Source organism: Drosophila takahashii, chromosome 3L (assembly GCF_030179915.1).
Source record: "Drosophila takahashii strain IR98-3 E-12201 chromosome 3L, DtakHiC1v2, whole genome shotgun sequence".
Lineage (NCBI taxonomy): Eukaryota > Metazoa > Arthropoda > Insecta > Diptera > Drosophilidae > Drosophila > Drosophila takahashii.
This window is the reverse complement of record NC_091680.1, coordinates 23,699,453-23,718,836: the sequence shown is the minus strand read 5'-3', so window position 1 is coordinate 23,718,836 and position 19,384 is coordinate 23,699,453. Positions and strand designations below refer to the sequence as shown.

At 40.8% G+C, this 19,384-nt stretch overlaps 1 protein-coding gene across 1 annotated transcript; it reads left to right on the top strand.

Moving 5' to 3' along the window:
• The first annotated feature begins 2,471 nt into the window (after positions 1–2,471).
• Positions 2,472–16,528, top strand: Sox21b (SRY-box transcription factor sox21b). The gene is made up of 6 exons (XM_017142086.2): positions 2,472–3,286; positions 3,534–3,697; positions 10,374–10,440; positions 10,499–10,626; positions 13,001–13,095; positions 15,815–16,528. Exons 1-6 carry the CDS (start codon positions 2,598–2,600, stop codon positions 16,400–16,402), a joined length of 1,731 nt encoding a protein of 576 aa, XP_016997575.2. The 5' UTR covers positions 2,472–2,597; the 3' UTR covers positions 16,403–16,528.
• Positions 16,529–19,384: the final 2,856 nt, after the last annotated feature.

The following is a 19,384-nucleotide window of genomic DNA, read 5'->3' as shown; positions in this document are numbered from 1 at the left end:
ACTTAAAGATAAATGGTTTCAGCCCAGGTTGGTCACTTCATAAAGCCAGCAATGTCCAAAAATTAATAACCGAGAAGTAATAAATGGAAATTTTAAAAAAGTTTTTTTTGAAGCTAAATTGTTTTATACAATAGCTAAGTTTAGACAAACATCATTTTATTGAAAATATACTCAAGCGAATGGGGATTATGATAGAAATCCTCATGCAAATAACTTCACCCTTCACACATCCGCGTTACGCAATTATATAAATTAAATTGAATAAATTATTCAAGGTCAATAAAAGAACTCCAGAAATATATATTTTCTTAAGTAAATAATGGCTGCGAAATTTATGCTGCTTAAATAAATTCTTGGTAATTATTTCAAGAAGCTAACCTATTTATAAAACAGTATATTTGAATATAAACACAAGAAATATGTCCACGGGCATTGTTAATTTTGTATATTTAACTTAAAAATATCTATTCTGTGGTAAACAATTAAAATATTGCATATATATTGATTTCAAAACTTGAACCAATTTTTTGTTTACCTTAAAAATTATATTTTATAAATATTTTATATGATTTTTATATTTAATCTTTAGTTTATTTCTTCATTTCCAAACCATATTTTAAAATATTAGTGATATTAGCTATTAAAATATAACTTGGAAACTAAATTAGCTGATAAGTTTGTTCTTACAAGACCTTGAGAGACCAAAACAAACCTTCACAGTCCACCCAATCAACTCTAATTAGCTGACTACCCACACAAAAATAATTATAATATTAATTATTCCTGTTTTCGCTCGCAGACGTTTCCCCTCCCGCGGCATGTGACCCCTTGCCCAATGGGGCATTGTTAATCAATTAACTAATTGATTTGAGCTCTTAAAAGTATGTCGTCTGAGGCCCATTCTTCGGGGACAAAAAAGAAAAACAATGCCGAGTGGAGTCGTGGACTCCGGGGCCAAAAAAACCACTTGCGAGCCGCGCTGGCGGTTGCCACCTCAACTCGCCCGGAATTGGACTCGAAAAACCAACTCACTCCTTTTGCGCCCATTGTGTGGGCCAAATGTCAACCCTTAAAACCGACCGGGAGGCACAATAACACAACAACAAATGAGACGACTACGACGACGTCGTCCATCCTTTCCATTATGCGACGGGGCACTTGAAACCCATTTCTTTCCCATTTTACATTTTTGTGTACTTTATTTGCACCCAAGCCGCTTGTTTTGGACACGGTGGGATGAGCTGGTCATGTGGCGGCTGTTGATAGGCTTCAATACTCCGGGTCTTTCAATCCCACATGTGCGTGCATTATAAGCGGGATTTACGTGGTCCACTTGATGCCCCCGGCTCCATCCGCAAACGTGTTAAATACGGCGAGCGGGCAGGGAAAAGGGTCAAGAAGCCAGCGTCCGGCTAAACGCTTTCAATTTGTTTAATGGTCCCTTTCGGATTCGCATTTGGATTCGGATTTCCTCCTCCTCGTCCTTGTCCTCGTCCTGAGCAGGATCTCGAGGACAATCGAGTGCGGGCGTGCCGGGGACATATGCCCGAAAGTGAGTGCGAGTCCTCCTTCTACATGCACATGTATGGCCTGCTATTCGCCTCGCATTATCCTTCGCAAATGTGTCATCTGCAGTGGATATTTGCATGGACTGTGGTCCCATCTCGAAGAGATTTGCTGCCCATATTCGGCTAGCTGAATTTCCGAACCATTAAGTTAGCCAGATGTTTTATTGTGAGAAAACGTGAATTAATAGAGCTGATATTTTGATGAATTTATTTTCGAATTAATTAAAGCAAAATCTTTTTACAAGGGCTCAAAAATAATCGAAAATAATCATTACAAACCAGAGAAGTCTCTTAAAAAACAAGAAATGAAGCCAGCTTCGGCCAGCCGAAAAATCTCAAAAATGTTCAATTTCCTATTATTTTTCATTAATTTTCCGATGATTCCTATGGCAGATATATGATGTAGTGTTCCAATTTTTCTAAAATGAATTTGAAATTCATAAATATTTAAAAAAAAACAAAACTAGAATTTTTTTACGTTTTTTTCCGATCTTTTCTATGGGAGCTATAATATATAGTTGTCCGATCCGGCCGGTTCCGACTTCTATACTACCTGCAATAGAAAGAAGACTTTTGGGAAAGTGTTATCCCGATAGTTAAAAAACTGCGAGACATGGCTGGATCGACTTGTCAGTGATGCTGATCAAGAATATATATACTTTATGGGGTCGGAAACTTCTCCTTCGTTGCAAACTTCTGACTAAAGTCATAATACCCTCTGCCAGGGTATAAAAACCTTAGAAATATTGGTTATTTCCGTTGCCAGTTTTTATCTGCTTTTAAGATAGTTTTATTATTTTGAAATACTTTTTATTAACCCCTATTAACAAGCAATAGTCTTATTTCCGTAGGTATCTTATAAATCGAATAAAATTGATAAATCTTTATCTCTCTGTCTTCTAGCTCGACGCATCAAAAACTTCTTACCACCACCGACTCCAGCACCACTAGATCCAGCTCCACCCAGTCCGCCCGCCGACTCGAGGGCCACAGATTGAGGCACCGAGGAAGCCCGGCTCCGTCTGCGATATGATGGAACGTCTGTCCACGCACCTGTCGCTCACCGGCCTATCGCTCGCTCATCCCCTGCAGTCTCACCTGGGCACCGGCGGCGGATCGCACCACCTCGGCCAACTGGCGGCGGCGGTGCATCAGCAGCAACAGCAGCAACAATCCGACCAGGGACTCGGCCACTCACACCACCTGCACGGTCAGCAGTTGTCGCTGAACCACCAGCACCACCATCCCCACCAGTCGCCGCAGCACCAGCAGCAGCATCAGCACCACCCGTGCAGCAGCAACAGCAGTAACGGATCGCCGAACGGCTCCACCGGTCTGGGCCTGCATCCCCACTCGGCGCTCCATCTGGCGCACCACCACTCGCAGTTGCACCAGCACCACCCGGCGGGTCAGCAGATCCAGCAGCAGGGCCAGCCATCGGTGTCCTCGTCCTCGGGCTCGCACCACAGCCAGCCGCAGTCGCTGACCCACCAACCGCACAGCAACGGCAGCTCCCAGCTGGGCGGTGGTTCGGGTTCGGCCAGTGGAGCGGGCTCAGTGGCCGGCGGTGCGACCAGTAGCCACCACAGTGCTCCAGCCTCCAGCAGCGTGATGGCCGCCGCAGCAGCCGCCCACTTGCACCACAATTCGCAGGCCTCGCCCATCAGCAATCTCCACCAGAACATGGGCAGCCTCATGAACAGCGGCAGCAGCGCCAGGTAAAATTAATAAGTTTTTGTTTTATACCTAATCCTTTTATTTAATCAATTTATCAAACAAACAAATTATTTTGTTGGCTGACACCTCCACCTCCAATTTTATTAAAACATATGGACGCCTCCTAACATACTTAGTTTCTTTAGTTTATTTTTTTAATAACCGAAATAAATTGTTATTTTTCAAAATCAAAAATCTTAATCTTCAAGTTGTTAGCTCAATAAAATCGTGTATGTTTTCAACCCACAGCGATGTATTCTTCAGTCTGATGATCCAGAACACAACGAAGCGACAGAACGAGGAGCACATTAAACGTCCAATGAATGCTTTCATGGTCTGGTCGCGTCTTCAGCGACGCAAAATAGCTCAGGATAATCCGAAAATGCACAATTCCGAGATTTCCAAGAGGCTGGGTGAGTTTTTTAAAGTTTTAAGAGTATTAGTGGATTATTTATGTGAGTACATTGGGAGTATTCTGTAATATCAAATATTAAATTAATCTAAAGTTTTGTCTGCAAAACAATAAAGCTAAAGCACTATTATACAGGTCTTTATTTCATATAGTATTCTAAGATCTATTTAGTTTTTGGGTTTTTGTCTTGAAACAGAACGCCACCAACATTGTTCAAGAAAACTCAACCAACCATGAGCTCCTTCAAGGCTGTTATTTCCAGAACAAACAAACTATTTCAATCCCAACCAAGCTCACTTCAGTTTCTCTTTTTGTGTGTTTTGTGTAACTGAAGCCGCGAAAGCCTCGGTTATCTGGTGGCAACGTTTCTTTCGAATTGTGTATAATCTGCGGACAAAGGATGGGGCAATACAAAACGAAATTAAAATGCGGCACACGACCTGCCAATCTCTCGCACCCACTCACTCCTCCCTATCTCCCTCTCTATCGCTCGCTTATGCAAGTTAAACTAATCAACGTAATACCCAACTGTACAATGACAATGACAAACCAAAAACACCCGCCACTCAACGCAACTGTCAAAAGTGACAAGCGGCTGTCAAACAATGAGCAGGAAGAGCAGCTCAGGAAGCTGTTGATTACGCTTGAAGAAGGGGTTCGGTCTTGGGATCGACCTTGTCTATAGAGCACCACCCACCCGATTAATTCTGATTCGCCAAATCACGACCGGCTTTGTCTCTCACCCGCTTAACTAGTTGCAAAGTTAAGTAGTTTATTTTTCGGAGGGCCAAGAGCGTCGTCAGATAATCCCACGCAAGTCTTATCGGGTCTTTGGCTCTCGGGCGTTTTTGGCTTGCAGTTTTTGAGCCAGATCACTGAAAAAAATATTCGTTTTTAAAAATGTTTTATGAAATGATATTTAAAGATTTAATTTGAAAGTTTACATTTTAAAAGTGCTACAAATTAATTCCTTAAGTTTGTTGTTATCATTATATATAAGGACATATATATATTTTTTTGAAATATTTAGTACACGCATCTTTAACTTTCCATTCGAAATTCCGAAAATTATTTTTTTTTCTTTAAATAAACAATTTTTTGCCAAGAAGGTTTTTTGTTTTGAATGACCCAAAAAAATTTATTTAAAATTTTAGGTAATTTTTTTGGGAATCAGAAATAGGTAGGAAGTTTTTTGTCTGTGTACACAGAGAAAATTATACAACGTTTTAGGTGACGTTTTCATATAAAAACGTTTTAAAAATAAAAATGAAAACGTTTAAAAAATGCAAAGTAAAATAAATTTGGATGAAACGTTTTACTTTTTAAAATGTTTCACCCCTTATTTTGCACCTAAAACTTTTGATAATTTTCTCTGTGTAGGCGTTATAGTAAATTCAATTTCCATCCAACTTGCAGACACTCGACACGTGGCAGCTGACAGGCAAGTTCTTTAGCATAACAATGCCGGTTCTTAGGACTACCTTTTTTCGATCAGCTCATGCATATTGGATGAGAGTCCTACTTAGATTGGGGGACTAATCAGTAGCTGCTGTCATAACATCGATAACAAAAAATCAAAATCCAAATCATAACCAAAGGACAAACTCATCCAGGCCATTATCGATCTGAACTTTAAGGATTTTGCCAGCGTTTTGTGCAATTTTTTAATAAAACTCACCGGGGTTTCCCCTGAGTAAGCAATCCATCCAGAACTCCCCCGAGTCAAGCACTCGTTAAATGACTTTTTCTTGCATTTCTATTTAGCCATTGTTTGCGTCGAAACAAAAGCAAATTAAATGCGACTCACTTGCCATCCAGTTGAGCGAACCAAAGGGCAACAACAGGGAAACTCGCTGCATCTGAAGGATGCGAACAAACAAAAAAAAAGGGGTCTACTTTTGGGGAGAGTTTTACCCCAACTCCCTGGAGGAACCCTTTCTCCTTATAAGCCATCCCGTATTGTACATCCATTTAGTGTTCTTTTCCAATGCCACGAGTTCAAGTAAACATATCGATGGGATCCAGATCCAGCAAACTTAAATACAATTTAGAAACAAACTTGAATTTCGAATTACTTTCTTTCGATTTTTCCCTGCGCCGTTGTTGTTGATATTGTTGAGCTGAAAGCTTTTGTTCGCCTTTCACATTTTTCTTTTTAGTCCGCTTTTTGGCAAATCCATTATTCGAATTGACAGCTCCTCTCGCTCGTCCTCTCTCCTTCAGTAATATTTGCTGTCAGTTGCAGTCTTTGTTAGGTTTGTTTAGAGCGGGTGGAAAATCGGAGCGTCGTGGAGGGGCGGGAGTTCGGAAAATTCTTTTGTGGCATAGGTGGAACTGGGACAGAGTGGGGAAAACTGAATTGGCAGCCACCAGGTTGATAAATAATATGACCGCGAGTCCAAAGATTGTCCTTTACAAGTTATTTATGTATTTAACTTTTTTCGGGTTTCCCTTCAAAAAGGTATAATTTTACAGGCAAGGGGAACTAACATATTCTTATTTACCATTAGGAGAGTACCTTAAAGCTTAAAAAGTTATATTTTTTTGCGGATAAGGCTACAAAAGAAGGTATACTTTAAAGCATTACCCCTAAGGCTAATTAATACCCTCCTTCCTTACATCCGGTATAGCTTTCACTGTACTTATCACTTCTTCTATGCCATTATTAATCTCGAGGACAATTTTGAAAACTTTCATTACACCACAAAACCGAACAAAAACGATTTATTTAAATAAACAATGCAAACAAAATGAAAAAAAGAACAGGGGCTATATAAAAAGAAGGAAAGCAAAAGCAAACATTTGCCACATTTACACAAAATGTCAAAGTTTTTTGCACTTGAAAAAGTTAAGCCAACATTCAATTAAATGAATAATTCAACAACAACAACAACGACAAAGGCCACGCTCATTATGAGGAATTGCCAAACAGAAAAGGCACAAAAAGCCACAAGATGATGGCCGTGGAAGAGGAAGAGGAGGCGAAATAACTGTGGCATAAACAAAGGCGCCACAAAAAATGGCGGCGCGAAAGCTACTTTTTCACCACAGTGCGATAGAGACGGCCAGAGTGCGATAGAAAGAGACGGGGCGGCCGGGTGCGAGCGAGAGGGCCGCATAGACTGGCTACAGTGGAGAGGCTCTTCAGCTTCAGACGCCGCCGCCGCTGGCGTTGCCATTTATTTTATTCGCCAAACAAAAAACAAAAAGCCCACAAAAGGCTGGAAAAAATTGTGTGTATATATGAGTGGGTAAAATAAAATAAAATGAAACAAAATAAAAGTGAATGTTATAGAAAACAATTCTGTGCCGAGCGCGCGGGCTTAATTGAAATTGTAACTGTCATTAATTACTGTCTGGAAATTTGAATTACCAACGGCAGCAGCGGCACAAACAAAAGGCGACAACAACAAGAACAATGCTTATGCTTTTCGTCGGAAAGTCTCCTTTCTGCCGTGTTTTGTATTTTCGCAAATAATTGAAAAACCTGTCGAATCGACAATGTTCTTTATTTTTAATCAAAGCTGCTGCTGCTACTGCTCCAGCGGGAATATTTAATAATGCCAGACAAAGCTGAGCAGAGATGGATGAATGAGCCGTTAGACCCGGCGGAACAATGGGCCCAAGGAGCAGAGGCAGGAAAAAAAAACAATCACAAAAGGTCGAACTCAAGCCTTTTCCCACCCCCTAGGCCACCTTTTGTTGCTCAATAAAATGCAAACAATTGATTAGTTTGCAATTGGAAAAAGCTCTCGAAAGGAGTTTGGCGTGGGCGGGAGGCTGATGAGTGGGCGTGAAGGTTACGACGCTGCCTTGCAACTGACAGGTGGGCTTTGCAACTGAGTGCTTAATGGGCGGAACCAAAAAATGCTGGGGTATTTTAAAAAATATTAAACAAAGCTTCTATACCCGATACTCGTTAAGTGAGGAGTATATCAGGGTATTACAGGGGTAAAAATATATACTTGTTTTTTTTTATATGGCATATTTGATTTAGCCCATCCACCGATTTGATTACTCTGATCAATGATATAAAAGTAATTGTAAACAGACTACAAAAACACACCTATTAAGTATGCTACAAAATATGGCATATTATAAACGGAACAAGCAAAAGAGTATTCTTTGCATGGCCTTTCGCTCGAATACGTAGAAAAAACTGTTTACGAACTTTTCATAAATTTATTCTTGATTGAGATCGAGTTAATATCTCTGTCGATGTGTATGCCGGAATCTCGAATATTAAACAACAAACTATTAATTGATGCCTGCACAATGAAAGATTTATTTAAAAAATGTTATTAAAAAATATATTATCAGGAATAATATTTGGATTAAATTTGATATGTTTTTTTTTTTAAATAAGAAATCGATCTGCAGATAAATTTAGAAACATAAGAAAGTTTGCCTCATAAAATCCTGCGTGGGAAGTTGTTTCGGAGCTCCCTATCCAAACTCCAAAGCCACTAATTTAACCAGAAACTAAGACTTCTTCTCACGATTGCCCCAACAAAGGGCGAGCAAATAAGCCAGATTTCGACTGGCCAAGTGGAGGGCAAGTCAAAAATGGAGAAAACTCCCAACGCTCCACCTAAAGCCATTAAATTGCTGGGCAAACAAGTTAATCTGTGGCCGCTTTATGAGTGGGCAGTACAGAACAGAACAGAGGCGAAGTAATCCCATAAGTAGCCCGATTGTCCGAGTGACTGTGGAAAGTGTAACTGCAGACCCCCAAAAAAGAAAGAAATCCCAACCAGAACTGGAAACTGCAACTGCTGACGGTGGTCAAATATTTGCTCTGTGGGTTAGGCGAACGTGAACGTGCAACGTTTCCAGGCCGGAAAAACTTGTTAATTGTAACAGAAAGAGTCTCGGAAATATCTCGCAACTGCCAAGTGCTGGCTTGTTTTTCGTATCAATTATTAAGCCGGTCAACCAGCCGGAGAGGAGGAAATTCTCGGACTGCCTCGGAGAGCTCTGTTTGGCCAAGGGGCGCCAACATCATAGACATTGGGCAAACATAGACATTGTCATTGTCATCCTTTTGTGGGTCTAGTTTATTCAACTGCTCAACTTGTATCTACAAGTATGCCCCCTTTCCCACCGGCTGCTGCCGGTCTTGTTTATTATTATGTCCAGGGCGCCTTTCCACCACCTCTCCCCCCACATCCCCATTTATGTACATCCATATCCATTCTCTCGAAGGTGTCGTCCCCAGAAGGAGAGTTGCTCATTTGATGGCCAGTTGGACCTGGGCCCTTGGCTCTGTCAATGTATCTATAAATTAGTATTTTACCATTATGAGTGGGTGGAAGTGGAGGTGGAATTGCGATTGGGAAAGGGGACAGGAGCCTTTTGAGCTTTTGTATTGGCCTTATTGTTATAGTTTTCGTTGCCTGTGTGGGCCTCAGTCCAAGTCTGGCTCTGACACTCGAAACGTTTCCTCCTTCGGCCGAGAAGAGACTTCCAGTTGGCCCTGTCATCGTTGTCTGTCATAACAATGCCTCCGGTGTGTGCGAGTGGCTTTGTGGCCCAGTGTGTATGTGACATTATTCCGGCTTTGTGTCCGCATGACAAGCCACTAAAATTACACGTTATAACTAATTAGCGACTTGCCCCCACACTGCCGAGCCAACCAATTTACTTACAATATGTCAACATTTTCTTGCGTTTTCTTTGGTGATTAGGAAATTACAATTGTTTGCTTGAGGCTTTATCTTCCAAATAATACTAAAAGCTGTCACCAAAAATGTTTCTACGTCTTTGAAACTAAACTTATCTTATAGTCGTTAATGCGATATTGTCTTTATTTGACTTTATCAACATTCAAATTTTATATAATAAAATACAACTGATTGCAAATTTCCTATTAATAATAATTACAAAGCTTAATCAAGAAGGCGACATAATTTCCTAAGCATTCTACCGAAATGGTTAAGCTGCTCAGCCAAGCAAATCCCTTTTCACCTTTAAACAAACTCCACAACTGGTTGAAAGGTCCTTGTTGTTGTCACAACTCCACTACCGCAGAGCCCATCGTCAAATTCTCTCCTTGACACCACACGTCCCCTCTTCAGACGTCATATGACACATGTCATTATAACGTTTTACGTTAACTTAAAAACATTTGCAATTTCCAAGCGCACAATGGACGAACCAGAGCCAGAATGGTTCCCCGAAAGCAACCCCATGTGCCACTTATAGGATGTGTCCTTATAGTATGTGTCCTTGCCTGTCCGTATCTGTGTGGCACGTGTATCTCTGTGTGGGAGTGCCTTGTACACATCCTGGCCAACGCCCTCAAGAACGTTCCTACGTTTCTGCGTTCCTCCTGCGACCCCTACCCGAATTATAAACCCAAAACCACCTGCTGGGGTTAGCACAGAACTCGTCTGGATCGAAAAGGGGAACCCCGAACAATGGCGGGGCAGAGGGAGACGGCTAGTGAGTGAAGAGTGGGACAAGAGACAACCACTGACAACGACATTGTTTGCTGTTATCCTTCTTGCACAGACAAGACAAGTTTTTGGGGGATCGGGTGGCGACCCCGACCCGACATTATGCTTATGTGCGACATCTTCTCGTGAGTGCACTCCAATTGTTGTGGCCAGAGTTTCGACAAGAACTTCGAGAGCAAATGTATCTAATGGATTAACGAGAACTGTTTCGATTTCCAGGTGCCGAGTGGAAGTTGCTTACCGAGGAGGAGAAACGTCCGTTCATCGATGAGGCCAAACGTTTAAGGTAAGTTCGGCCTGGATTTTCTCCTAGAACTAATAATTTAGGGACTATTCTTCCCCAGGGCCATGCACATGAAGGAGCACCCGGACTACAAGTACCGACCGCGACGAAAGCCAAAGGCCCTGAGACGCGATGGCTATCCCTATCCAATGCCATATCCATCGGTGCCCGTAGAGGCGTTACGAGCGGGTAAGTTGTAATCATTTATTTGTAATATTAAATAATTTTTATAATGACTATAATGACAACTTATAATACATATGTATAAATTTGGAAAAATAAAAAATAGTATGTTAGCTATCTTATATTTTAGTAAAAATTTTAATTAAAAAAAATATATTTATCGTTCAAAGTTATTTCTTTCCTTGCTAATTATTGTTTTAAGTCTTAAACTTGTATAAAGGTTTAAATGAAAACTAACGATAACATTTTATTTGAAAAACTTGTAATATAATCGAGTAGGTCATATAATAAATATAATCAAACTCAAGAGTTGATTTAAGAAACCCCATTTTATAGTTGAAGAAACCCGAAATTTATGCCAAAAGTTAAGTTCCACATTAAAACCCCTGAAATCCCTAAAGCAAAGCACTAAACAAAATAATAATTGAGTTTTATGGAAACAAGCGGCAGCAACTCAAGACAAATGCAAATTTGACACGAAATAAGGAGGCTTTGGGGGTATGAGGCTGACTTTTACCAAAACTATCCCCCCAATCATCCTACAATCTTTTATAACCGCAATATGGCACCACCCATCTGGCTGACAAACTGTGAAGTCATCATCCTGGCTTAGCAACTCATTCGAGTGACAGGAGAGGATCGGGGAAAGGAAAGGAAAGCCAGCCAGACAGACAGGGAAGAGCCATGAGACATGAGCCATAAGCAGGAGCATAAGTTTCCATTCATGATTTTCTATGGTCATGAAACGGGGAGTGGAAGTGGGTGGGTGGGTTGTATGTAGTTTTTGCCGCTGGCTGGAGGTTTTAAATTAGCATTTGTCACGTTTTTTTGTCTTTCACCCCGAGCGGCTGTTATCCCGGTCGTGAGCCTGGGCCCTCAATTTAACGCAAGTTTTCTCGGTTTAAGTTAGTCTCCCTTTCCTTTCCCTTTACGCGGCTGGATGATTTATGCCCACCGGAAATGATAATAAAAATGCTAGGAAATGCGTAATAAATAAACCGAATTAGTCTATTTAGTTGGCTCGTGGCTTCCCCATCGCTGCACTTTATGAAAAGGACGGGATTTGGAAAGCAGAAAGTGCAGTCAGCTGTGGAATTAGCTAAACATAAGTATATATTGTAGATTTAATGGTGACATTTAATAAATGCTAATGAAAGCTAAGAAGAAAAAGGCTTGAAATGTTCAAAAAAATAAATTTATTTGTAGATATAATTTTAATATTTTTTTGAGAATTGACTGAAATAAAATCTCCTAAGAAAGCTAAGGCTTCTTTAAAATAAATATTCCACTTAAGACATTTCCAAGCATAACCGAGCTTCCGTTTGTTTACTGCAACCGGTCATTACAAAAAGATCCACAACAATGGATCAACTACCTAATCCGCTATTATAATAATGACAATGATGATGGCATACGAAACCGTCGCTACTTGAAATCGCCAACGAGTTGAAAAGAAAGAAACCTTTCAGATAAATACATTGTATTTCTTGTGGTTTGATGGAAACTTTGTTGTCTAAGCGAATTTAATTGCTCGGTGGAAGATCCCAATTCGGTTGGACTCTCAATCAAATCCATAGCGCCATCAATGAAATAAACGCCGAAGTCTTTCAATAAGCGGCGCCTGTAATTATCAACTTGGCCACAAAAGGCCAGGAGAGCAGATGGACGACTACCGTTTAGGGCAATTGATAATGACTTCCAGGCATCTCGTCTACCAGATACTCTCTCTTCGGATCTGACACACTCATTTCCAAGTAAAATAGCTGATTCAGCGCCCAATTAAATGGCGATGGCGACCCCGAATGGAAAATTATTATTTAAACGAAATGAAAGAGTTGGCCGAACAAAGAACGCAAATATTTCGAGTGGCAATTATTTTAAACACACACCGAGGCAACCTCAAACTGATCCGAAACGAAGCTGCATTTCAAGTCCAAAGATGCACAGTGGTTTCAAATGATTTTAGAAGCTATAATTTAGTACGATTTGTTTTTATATTTTAAATAGAAATATTATGAAAATAAGTAAAACAATTAGTTATTTAATTAAATATATTATTTTATTTATTTTAAACCATATTTGTGAAATCGGCTAAGAACTTTTAGATCTTTTATTTAACAAGGATAATTTCTTTAATAGAAATTTTTTAATTTTATAATCTGAAACTGGATTGTTAAAATGAAAAATTGAAAAAGAATTGAAAACAAGTTCCTATAAGGTATTACGAATTATTATTATTAACTTCATGGGACACTGTCCCTGCAGCGCGGTCATAATTGATGTAAACTGTTTTCCATAACCCCATCTTAACCTAAAACCCCCAGAAAACTGGGAACTTAAAACCGAATTCATCTCCCGTTGTTGTTCGCTTCACTTGCAGGCATTACGCCAGGTTACTTTGCGCCCGGTCCCACAGCGGCTGCCTATCACCTGGGCAGCCATCTCGGCCAGACATCGACGCCGACCACAACGCAGGTGAGTTTCGCTGCCCAATACCCTTTCCTCCCTGCCCTTGCCACCTTTCGCTAGGCTCAAGTGCCACGACGTCCATCAAAAAGGTTGAACGGTAGCGGAGACCAATTACAGACATATATATAGTGTGTGCACATGGGCGGAGGTTACTGCGGGGTTGCCTTAATAACATAATTACAAACTCCTACGGAAGACGCCTACTTTAAAAGGCGGAAAACATGCGGTCCGTTGCACAGAGAAAAAAGAGATAGTATTTGAACATTCCACTCAGAAGTCGATAGAAAAAAGTGAGAACCATTTGTTTTTAACAAAGCCCCTTCAATTTTCTAGTAATTTATTACTTGCTTTCAATAAAACTCTTTTAAATTATTTAATAACAACTATTTTTGAATTATATTATCAATTTTTTTCCGTGTATCCGTGACTAAGCAGGCGAAAAAGCGGTAGATCCTGGCCCAATTGAGTATTCTGACATGTCATGCCAAAGGATTTGGCCGGCAAGTTGTCATTACATGTTTAGCGGTGTCAGGGGTTCCTCATTTTAGACCAGATCGAGTTGATAAACAAGGGCAGGCGGACACACACAAAAACAAACAAAACCGGACAGGTGGGACGACTGATCGGGAAACGAAATGTCCTCAAAAGTGGACAACCAGCTGCCCAGAGGAAAGCTGCAAGGAATCCCGAGAACGTGCAAGAAATAGCCAAAGTTCGGACCTTTGTTCCTCCATCAGGTGGTCAGCTACCCATGCCCAACTTCAATTGATTAACAAAGCCCATTAAAAGCAATGACTCTCGGTTCGCGACCATTGTCCATTCTGTTTCTGTTCAGGGGCATGTAATTCTCCGGGCGATGCCTATTTCACTCCGTGATTGATGTGGCGTTGCAGATGCGATGCGGGTGTTGAAGGCCCGGCATTACCATTTGCCCGATAATAACACACCTCGCTCCTCCGCCATAATAATAGACTAAGTTTAAGCCAAACAAATCTCGATTGAGTGATGGAATGAAGGAGCTTTGAGAAGGAGGTCTAAAAGAAAATTGCATAGTGGGCGGGATTCATAACTCTGACACGGCAAATTGCTGACAGCATTCCTGATCATATTCGTAAGATACTTCTTAGATTGTTGAACCTTTATGAATCTTATAAGCATTAAAATAGGCAGTACGAAAAAAAGATTATTTATTTCAATATATTAATCTAATAATTCATATTTCTCAGAATGGTGAACCCAATAAATAAAAAAATCAATAAAAGTATAAAACAGAAAACTGTTTAAAAGTTAAATAATATTCAGAAAACTCTCAGCACCAATAATAATGATTTTTATCTTAATATTTAAAGCTTAAATCACACCAGACATTTTTGTTTTTTATGGCTTGAAGCTTAACCCTGAGGGATATTTGTTGATTAATTGAGCACATCCTTAGGACTTTTTAAAACAAATTGTTGGCTCAGCTGTTGTACAATCCTTGACTAAACACTGAACTGTCATCCTCGACCACCTGCTCTATGGAACCACGTTGCGTAACCCACTCGGCCAACAAGGGGTTTTAAATCAATTAACTGCCACACGGATAAGTAACCGGAACCGAACCGAGCAAGACAAACAAAATATCCACTCGTTAAGGCGATGGATCACAATATTTACGAATCCACACTAATTCCCAATTGGGTGCAAATCAAATCAAATTGTAATCCAAAACGCTCTCGGCACCAGAGACAAGCCGAACCCGAGGATTGGGGAGGCCAGGATGACGAGGAGGATGGTGATGATGATGTGTTAACAACATAATTATAGCCCAGAGCCAAGTGTTTGGTTCTGAAAAAGGGGAGCGCAGTGTGCAACCCCTCGGCCAAAAGCAACCACTCAAAACAAAACGGAAATGAAGCAAAACAACCCTCTGATGTGCTTAGTACCCGTTAACATTCACATTTCCATTCCCGTTTCCATTCCCATCCCAACAATCTGCCATCAACAAGAAGAACTGGCAACTGGTGTAGCAATGAAAAACGTATTGCAAATCAAATAAAATTAAATTGAGACCGTTTCGGTTTGCATTACGACGGGGGAGGGGCGGCAGGGGTGGTTTTCCACAGCCTTAGCCACAATTAGTTGGTCAAATAAAGCCGCAAAAGTGTTAAGCAATTTGTACTAATCAGAAGGTTAAGCACTCCAGGTTTCTGCGGTTGAGTCTGTTCGAATTAAGTGGGAGCACTTGAGGGACTCAGGGACTATGGTTATGGTTTCTATGACGTTATGCCGACATCATTTACCAATAATCTTCGATTGATTTTTCAGATTTAAAACTTTTTCAATTGGTAAAAGGGTATCAATGATGTTGTTTTGATTCCCTTTGATAAAGATGATTAAAAGAGCTTAGTGGGAAGCCCTAGAAAATATATGTTTAATTGGTGAAATAAATATTGATAAAGAGGTGAGGGGTGTTTCTCGTTTTCGATTGATTTGAAAATATTCAAAGTAAACTTTTTTTATTGGGATTTATTTGGAATTTTTAAAATATTTAAAAAGTATTCCCAAAAAAAATGGATTCTCCGTGGTTTTTAAGTTGTCTTAAAAATCGAGTCATAGTTTTGCGTTGACAGATTAATTCTTGTGCAAAAATAATAACTAATTTCACTTAAATTACTTTCTTTATGTAATTCTTATATTCTCGATCACCTTACTAAATATCCACATTTTTCACCCCTCTTGGCAGGCCACCCTCTCCGGGCAGATGGACAAGTTCGCCTTGGAGCGCAGTTCGTATCTGAGCAACTCATCGCAGGCGAGTGCCTACAGCGCCTACTTGGATCCCAGTGTGCTGACCAAGGCGTATTTCGACTCCAAGATGTACCAGGATCGGGCGGCCAACTATGCCTTTGACATATCCAAGATTTATGGCGCCCAGCAGCATGCGGCGGCCCACCATCAGCAGCAGCAACAGCAACAGCAGCAGCAACAACAGCAACAGCAACAACAGCTGCTTCTCAGTGGCGGCGGGGGAGGGGGCAGTGGCGGGGGCGGTAGTGCCAGCTCGCACAACAACAACAGCAGCAGCGGACTGGACGATCGCGATGCCACGCCCCAACTGGAGGCGGTGGAGGCTAAGCCCCATCTGCATTCGCCCAGCGATGTGGGTCTGGATTATGCCCAATATGCCGGCCAATATGGAGGCCAATTGGCAACGGCAGCGGGCGGAGCAGTGGGTGGTGGGCCTGCTGGCGCTGGCGGTGGATCGGCGGGCGGTGGGGGTGGTGGTGCCACCGCCGCGGACTTTCGGCGACCACTGACGGTGATCTTCTGACCACCATCTTCCAATGGCAGCGAAGAGTTGAACTTGTCTATGACCTAGGAGCAGGAGAGGGGATCACAATCGTTTCGTTTTCAACTCTGATTGGATTTTTCGGCAAGATTTTAACCTTATTCCAATCTATAGCACTGTGCAACATTTTTAGGGTTATAAAATGTAACCGCAATTCTGATTTCATGAGCGGAAAGAACTCATCGAAATAAGCTAAAACCCATTTGGGTTTCTCTGGCTTAGCTCGCGTTTACCTATTATAGTGAGTTAAAGTTTTACATACAAAATTTATTTGTAACGGCCATATCTTGTGAACCGATTAAAATTTCACTATCAAGTCTTCAGTGATTATGTAGCTATGAACCCAAGGAACTAAATTGACAAATGGCTCTTGCGAAGACGTACACCTAGCGCGTTAAAAATCGAAAAATTAGGCAAATTGGTTTTTTAACGCGCTAGTTGCACTAGGTGCTAAGTGCGCAAGAGTCATTTGTCAATTTAGTTCCTTGGGTTCATAGCTACATAATCACTGAAGACTTGATAGTGAAATTTTAATCGGTTCACAAGATATGGCCGTTACAAATAAATTTTGTATGTAAAACTTTAACTCGCTATAAAAGGTAAACCCGAGCTAAGCCAGAGAAACCAAAATGGGTTTTAGCTTATTTCGATGAGTTCTTTCCGCCCATGAAATCAGAATTGCGGTTCCATTTTTCATGTTGCACTGTGTAGTTATTGAGATAATACTTGAACCTTATAAGTACTATACAGTTTCGAAAACAATTTAAATTTAAACAATTCGGAATTGGAGTTGCCAACGAGAAGCGAGGTGAATCGACCCCAAAAAGGATATAACGAAAAGGGTAAAACGAATACAACCGAAAATGCGAGATTAAAGTTAAACGTAGCCAACATTTACATTTAAGTCTCCAGTTGTAAACTAAACTTAAGCTTTGTTAAAATAGAGCGAGCAAGAAAATGGATGGGCGACCGATGGATAGAAAAGGAAAGGTATTCAGAGAGGCAAAATCACTTAGCAAAAACGACAAGAAATTTCAACAAATTGAAACAACAACGAGCGGTGCAATTTTTTTATGTTTTAAACGCAGATAGAAGTGCATAGCATAAATTTAAAATTAAATTTAAATGTATTTAAATTCTACACTAAACACACACAAACAAAGCAAAATACACACAAAATATATACATACATCAGAAACCAGAAAAGATAAAAACGAAAAATAAAAGACGCATTGTCATCAGCAGCAAATATTGTGATTGATTTTTTGGAAAGGATATAACATAGAAATTACATGTTTTTACAATTTCAAATGAAAGATTTAAATGGTAATCAGTTAATTACATCCTACGCAGTTTTGGGGATGATAATGTATGGCGTAATAGTAAAACGTTTGCCCTAAAATGGATTAATATTTGATTAATTAATTGTTTGTGGAAATGGGCGGCTGGCAAAAGTCAAGAACGCTAAACGCTTCCTAATGACGACAACTTCTGGCCAATCAGGTTGACAAAATGCAGCCGGGCAAACTGAATTGCTCAAGCAGCCGCGGCAACTTAACGCTCAAGTTTGAACCCTGGCGAAATTACCGTTGGCCACTAATTAATGGGCGCGCGCAAGTTGAGGTGCAAAAATCCAAGTAAATTTAATTAATTTTACGCTCTCTTGGGCGCCGGCAATTAGCGGTAATTGTGGGAGTCTCTACTTGTGGGGGTAGGTTAAAGCCAGAGCTGTCGTTTTAGCTAGGCCTCATTTGGACGATACTTAGGTCATGGCTACGAATTTTTTCAAGTCGTCATTTAATTAATTTCAAGTAGAAGTTAAATACCCTTGCGGACCGAAGTTGAAGTTTTCTCCTGCCCTCAGCACTAAATACATTCAATGGCCGCTCCAAACGAAACATAAATTTAACAACAAATTTTTTTAGCTGAGCTCTAACCTTGTATTCATCACCTTGGAGGGTCAACAAGGTGAGGACCAAATGCGACTCGTAACCCTTATCGGTAAAGTAGCAAACCACGTTCCGCATTATCTAAGAAATAGTTTTATTGGATAATAAATTGTTAAGGAAAACAGCTATTAAGCCAAGCACAAACCCACCTGCAGCACGATCCTAACTTTGTACTCGCGGATATTCTCATTCGGACTTTTCTGATGGGCTATCTCAAAGCACTTTTAGCGGTGAAATACATAAGAATTGCTGATGTCTTGCAGCTCCCCTGATACTTCTCGTAATAATTTATGATGTTTTAAGTCCAAATGGGAAAGGACCATCTCCCAGATCTCAACTGGCAAGTCCGCCAACTTGACTTCTTGAGGCTCCTCCATCCGGTTATCTATGCACTCATTGGATTTATTGTTTCCCGTTACGAACATTTTACTTTAAGAAATTTTGTCCTTAAAAGAAATAAAATATGTTGTGTATTTTCTTCTACAATGCATTTTTGATCCAAAGACAGTGACGATTCACAAACTGTGCCCAAACCTTGCCAGATCTCCCGCTTGGGCTTGCTCTTGGGCTCCAGCTTGGACTTCCACTTGGGCTTGGGCATCCGCTTCCGCTTCGGCTTCAGCTTGGGCTCCAGCTAGGGCTCCCGCTTCGGCTTCAACTTGGGATCCAGCTTGGACTTCCGATTCCATGGCGTCGAAATCCATTTCGCAATGCGTAAACACGTGGTAAAATCAAAAAAACCGTTAAACCAATCGAAATCGGCCTATCGATCTATCGCAAGTTCAGGGATGACTTGATTCGCCTATCGACACTATCGAAAATCGGCACCAAACAACAGCTTTTCGGATTTCGCAATGGAGAAGTTCTCCTTCAAAAAGACGTCCTCCTCGTCCTTCGAAGTGACCTTCGAGTGCCACTCCATCACCAACAGTGCCCAGGACGTCGCCTCGCTGATCAGGCAATGCCAGACTCCACCCTCGCTCCCGCCTAAAAGGGAACGCATGCGGAAGATGCG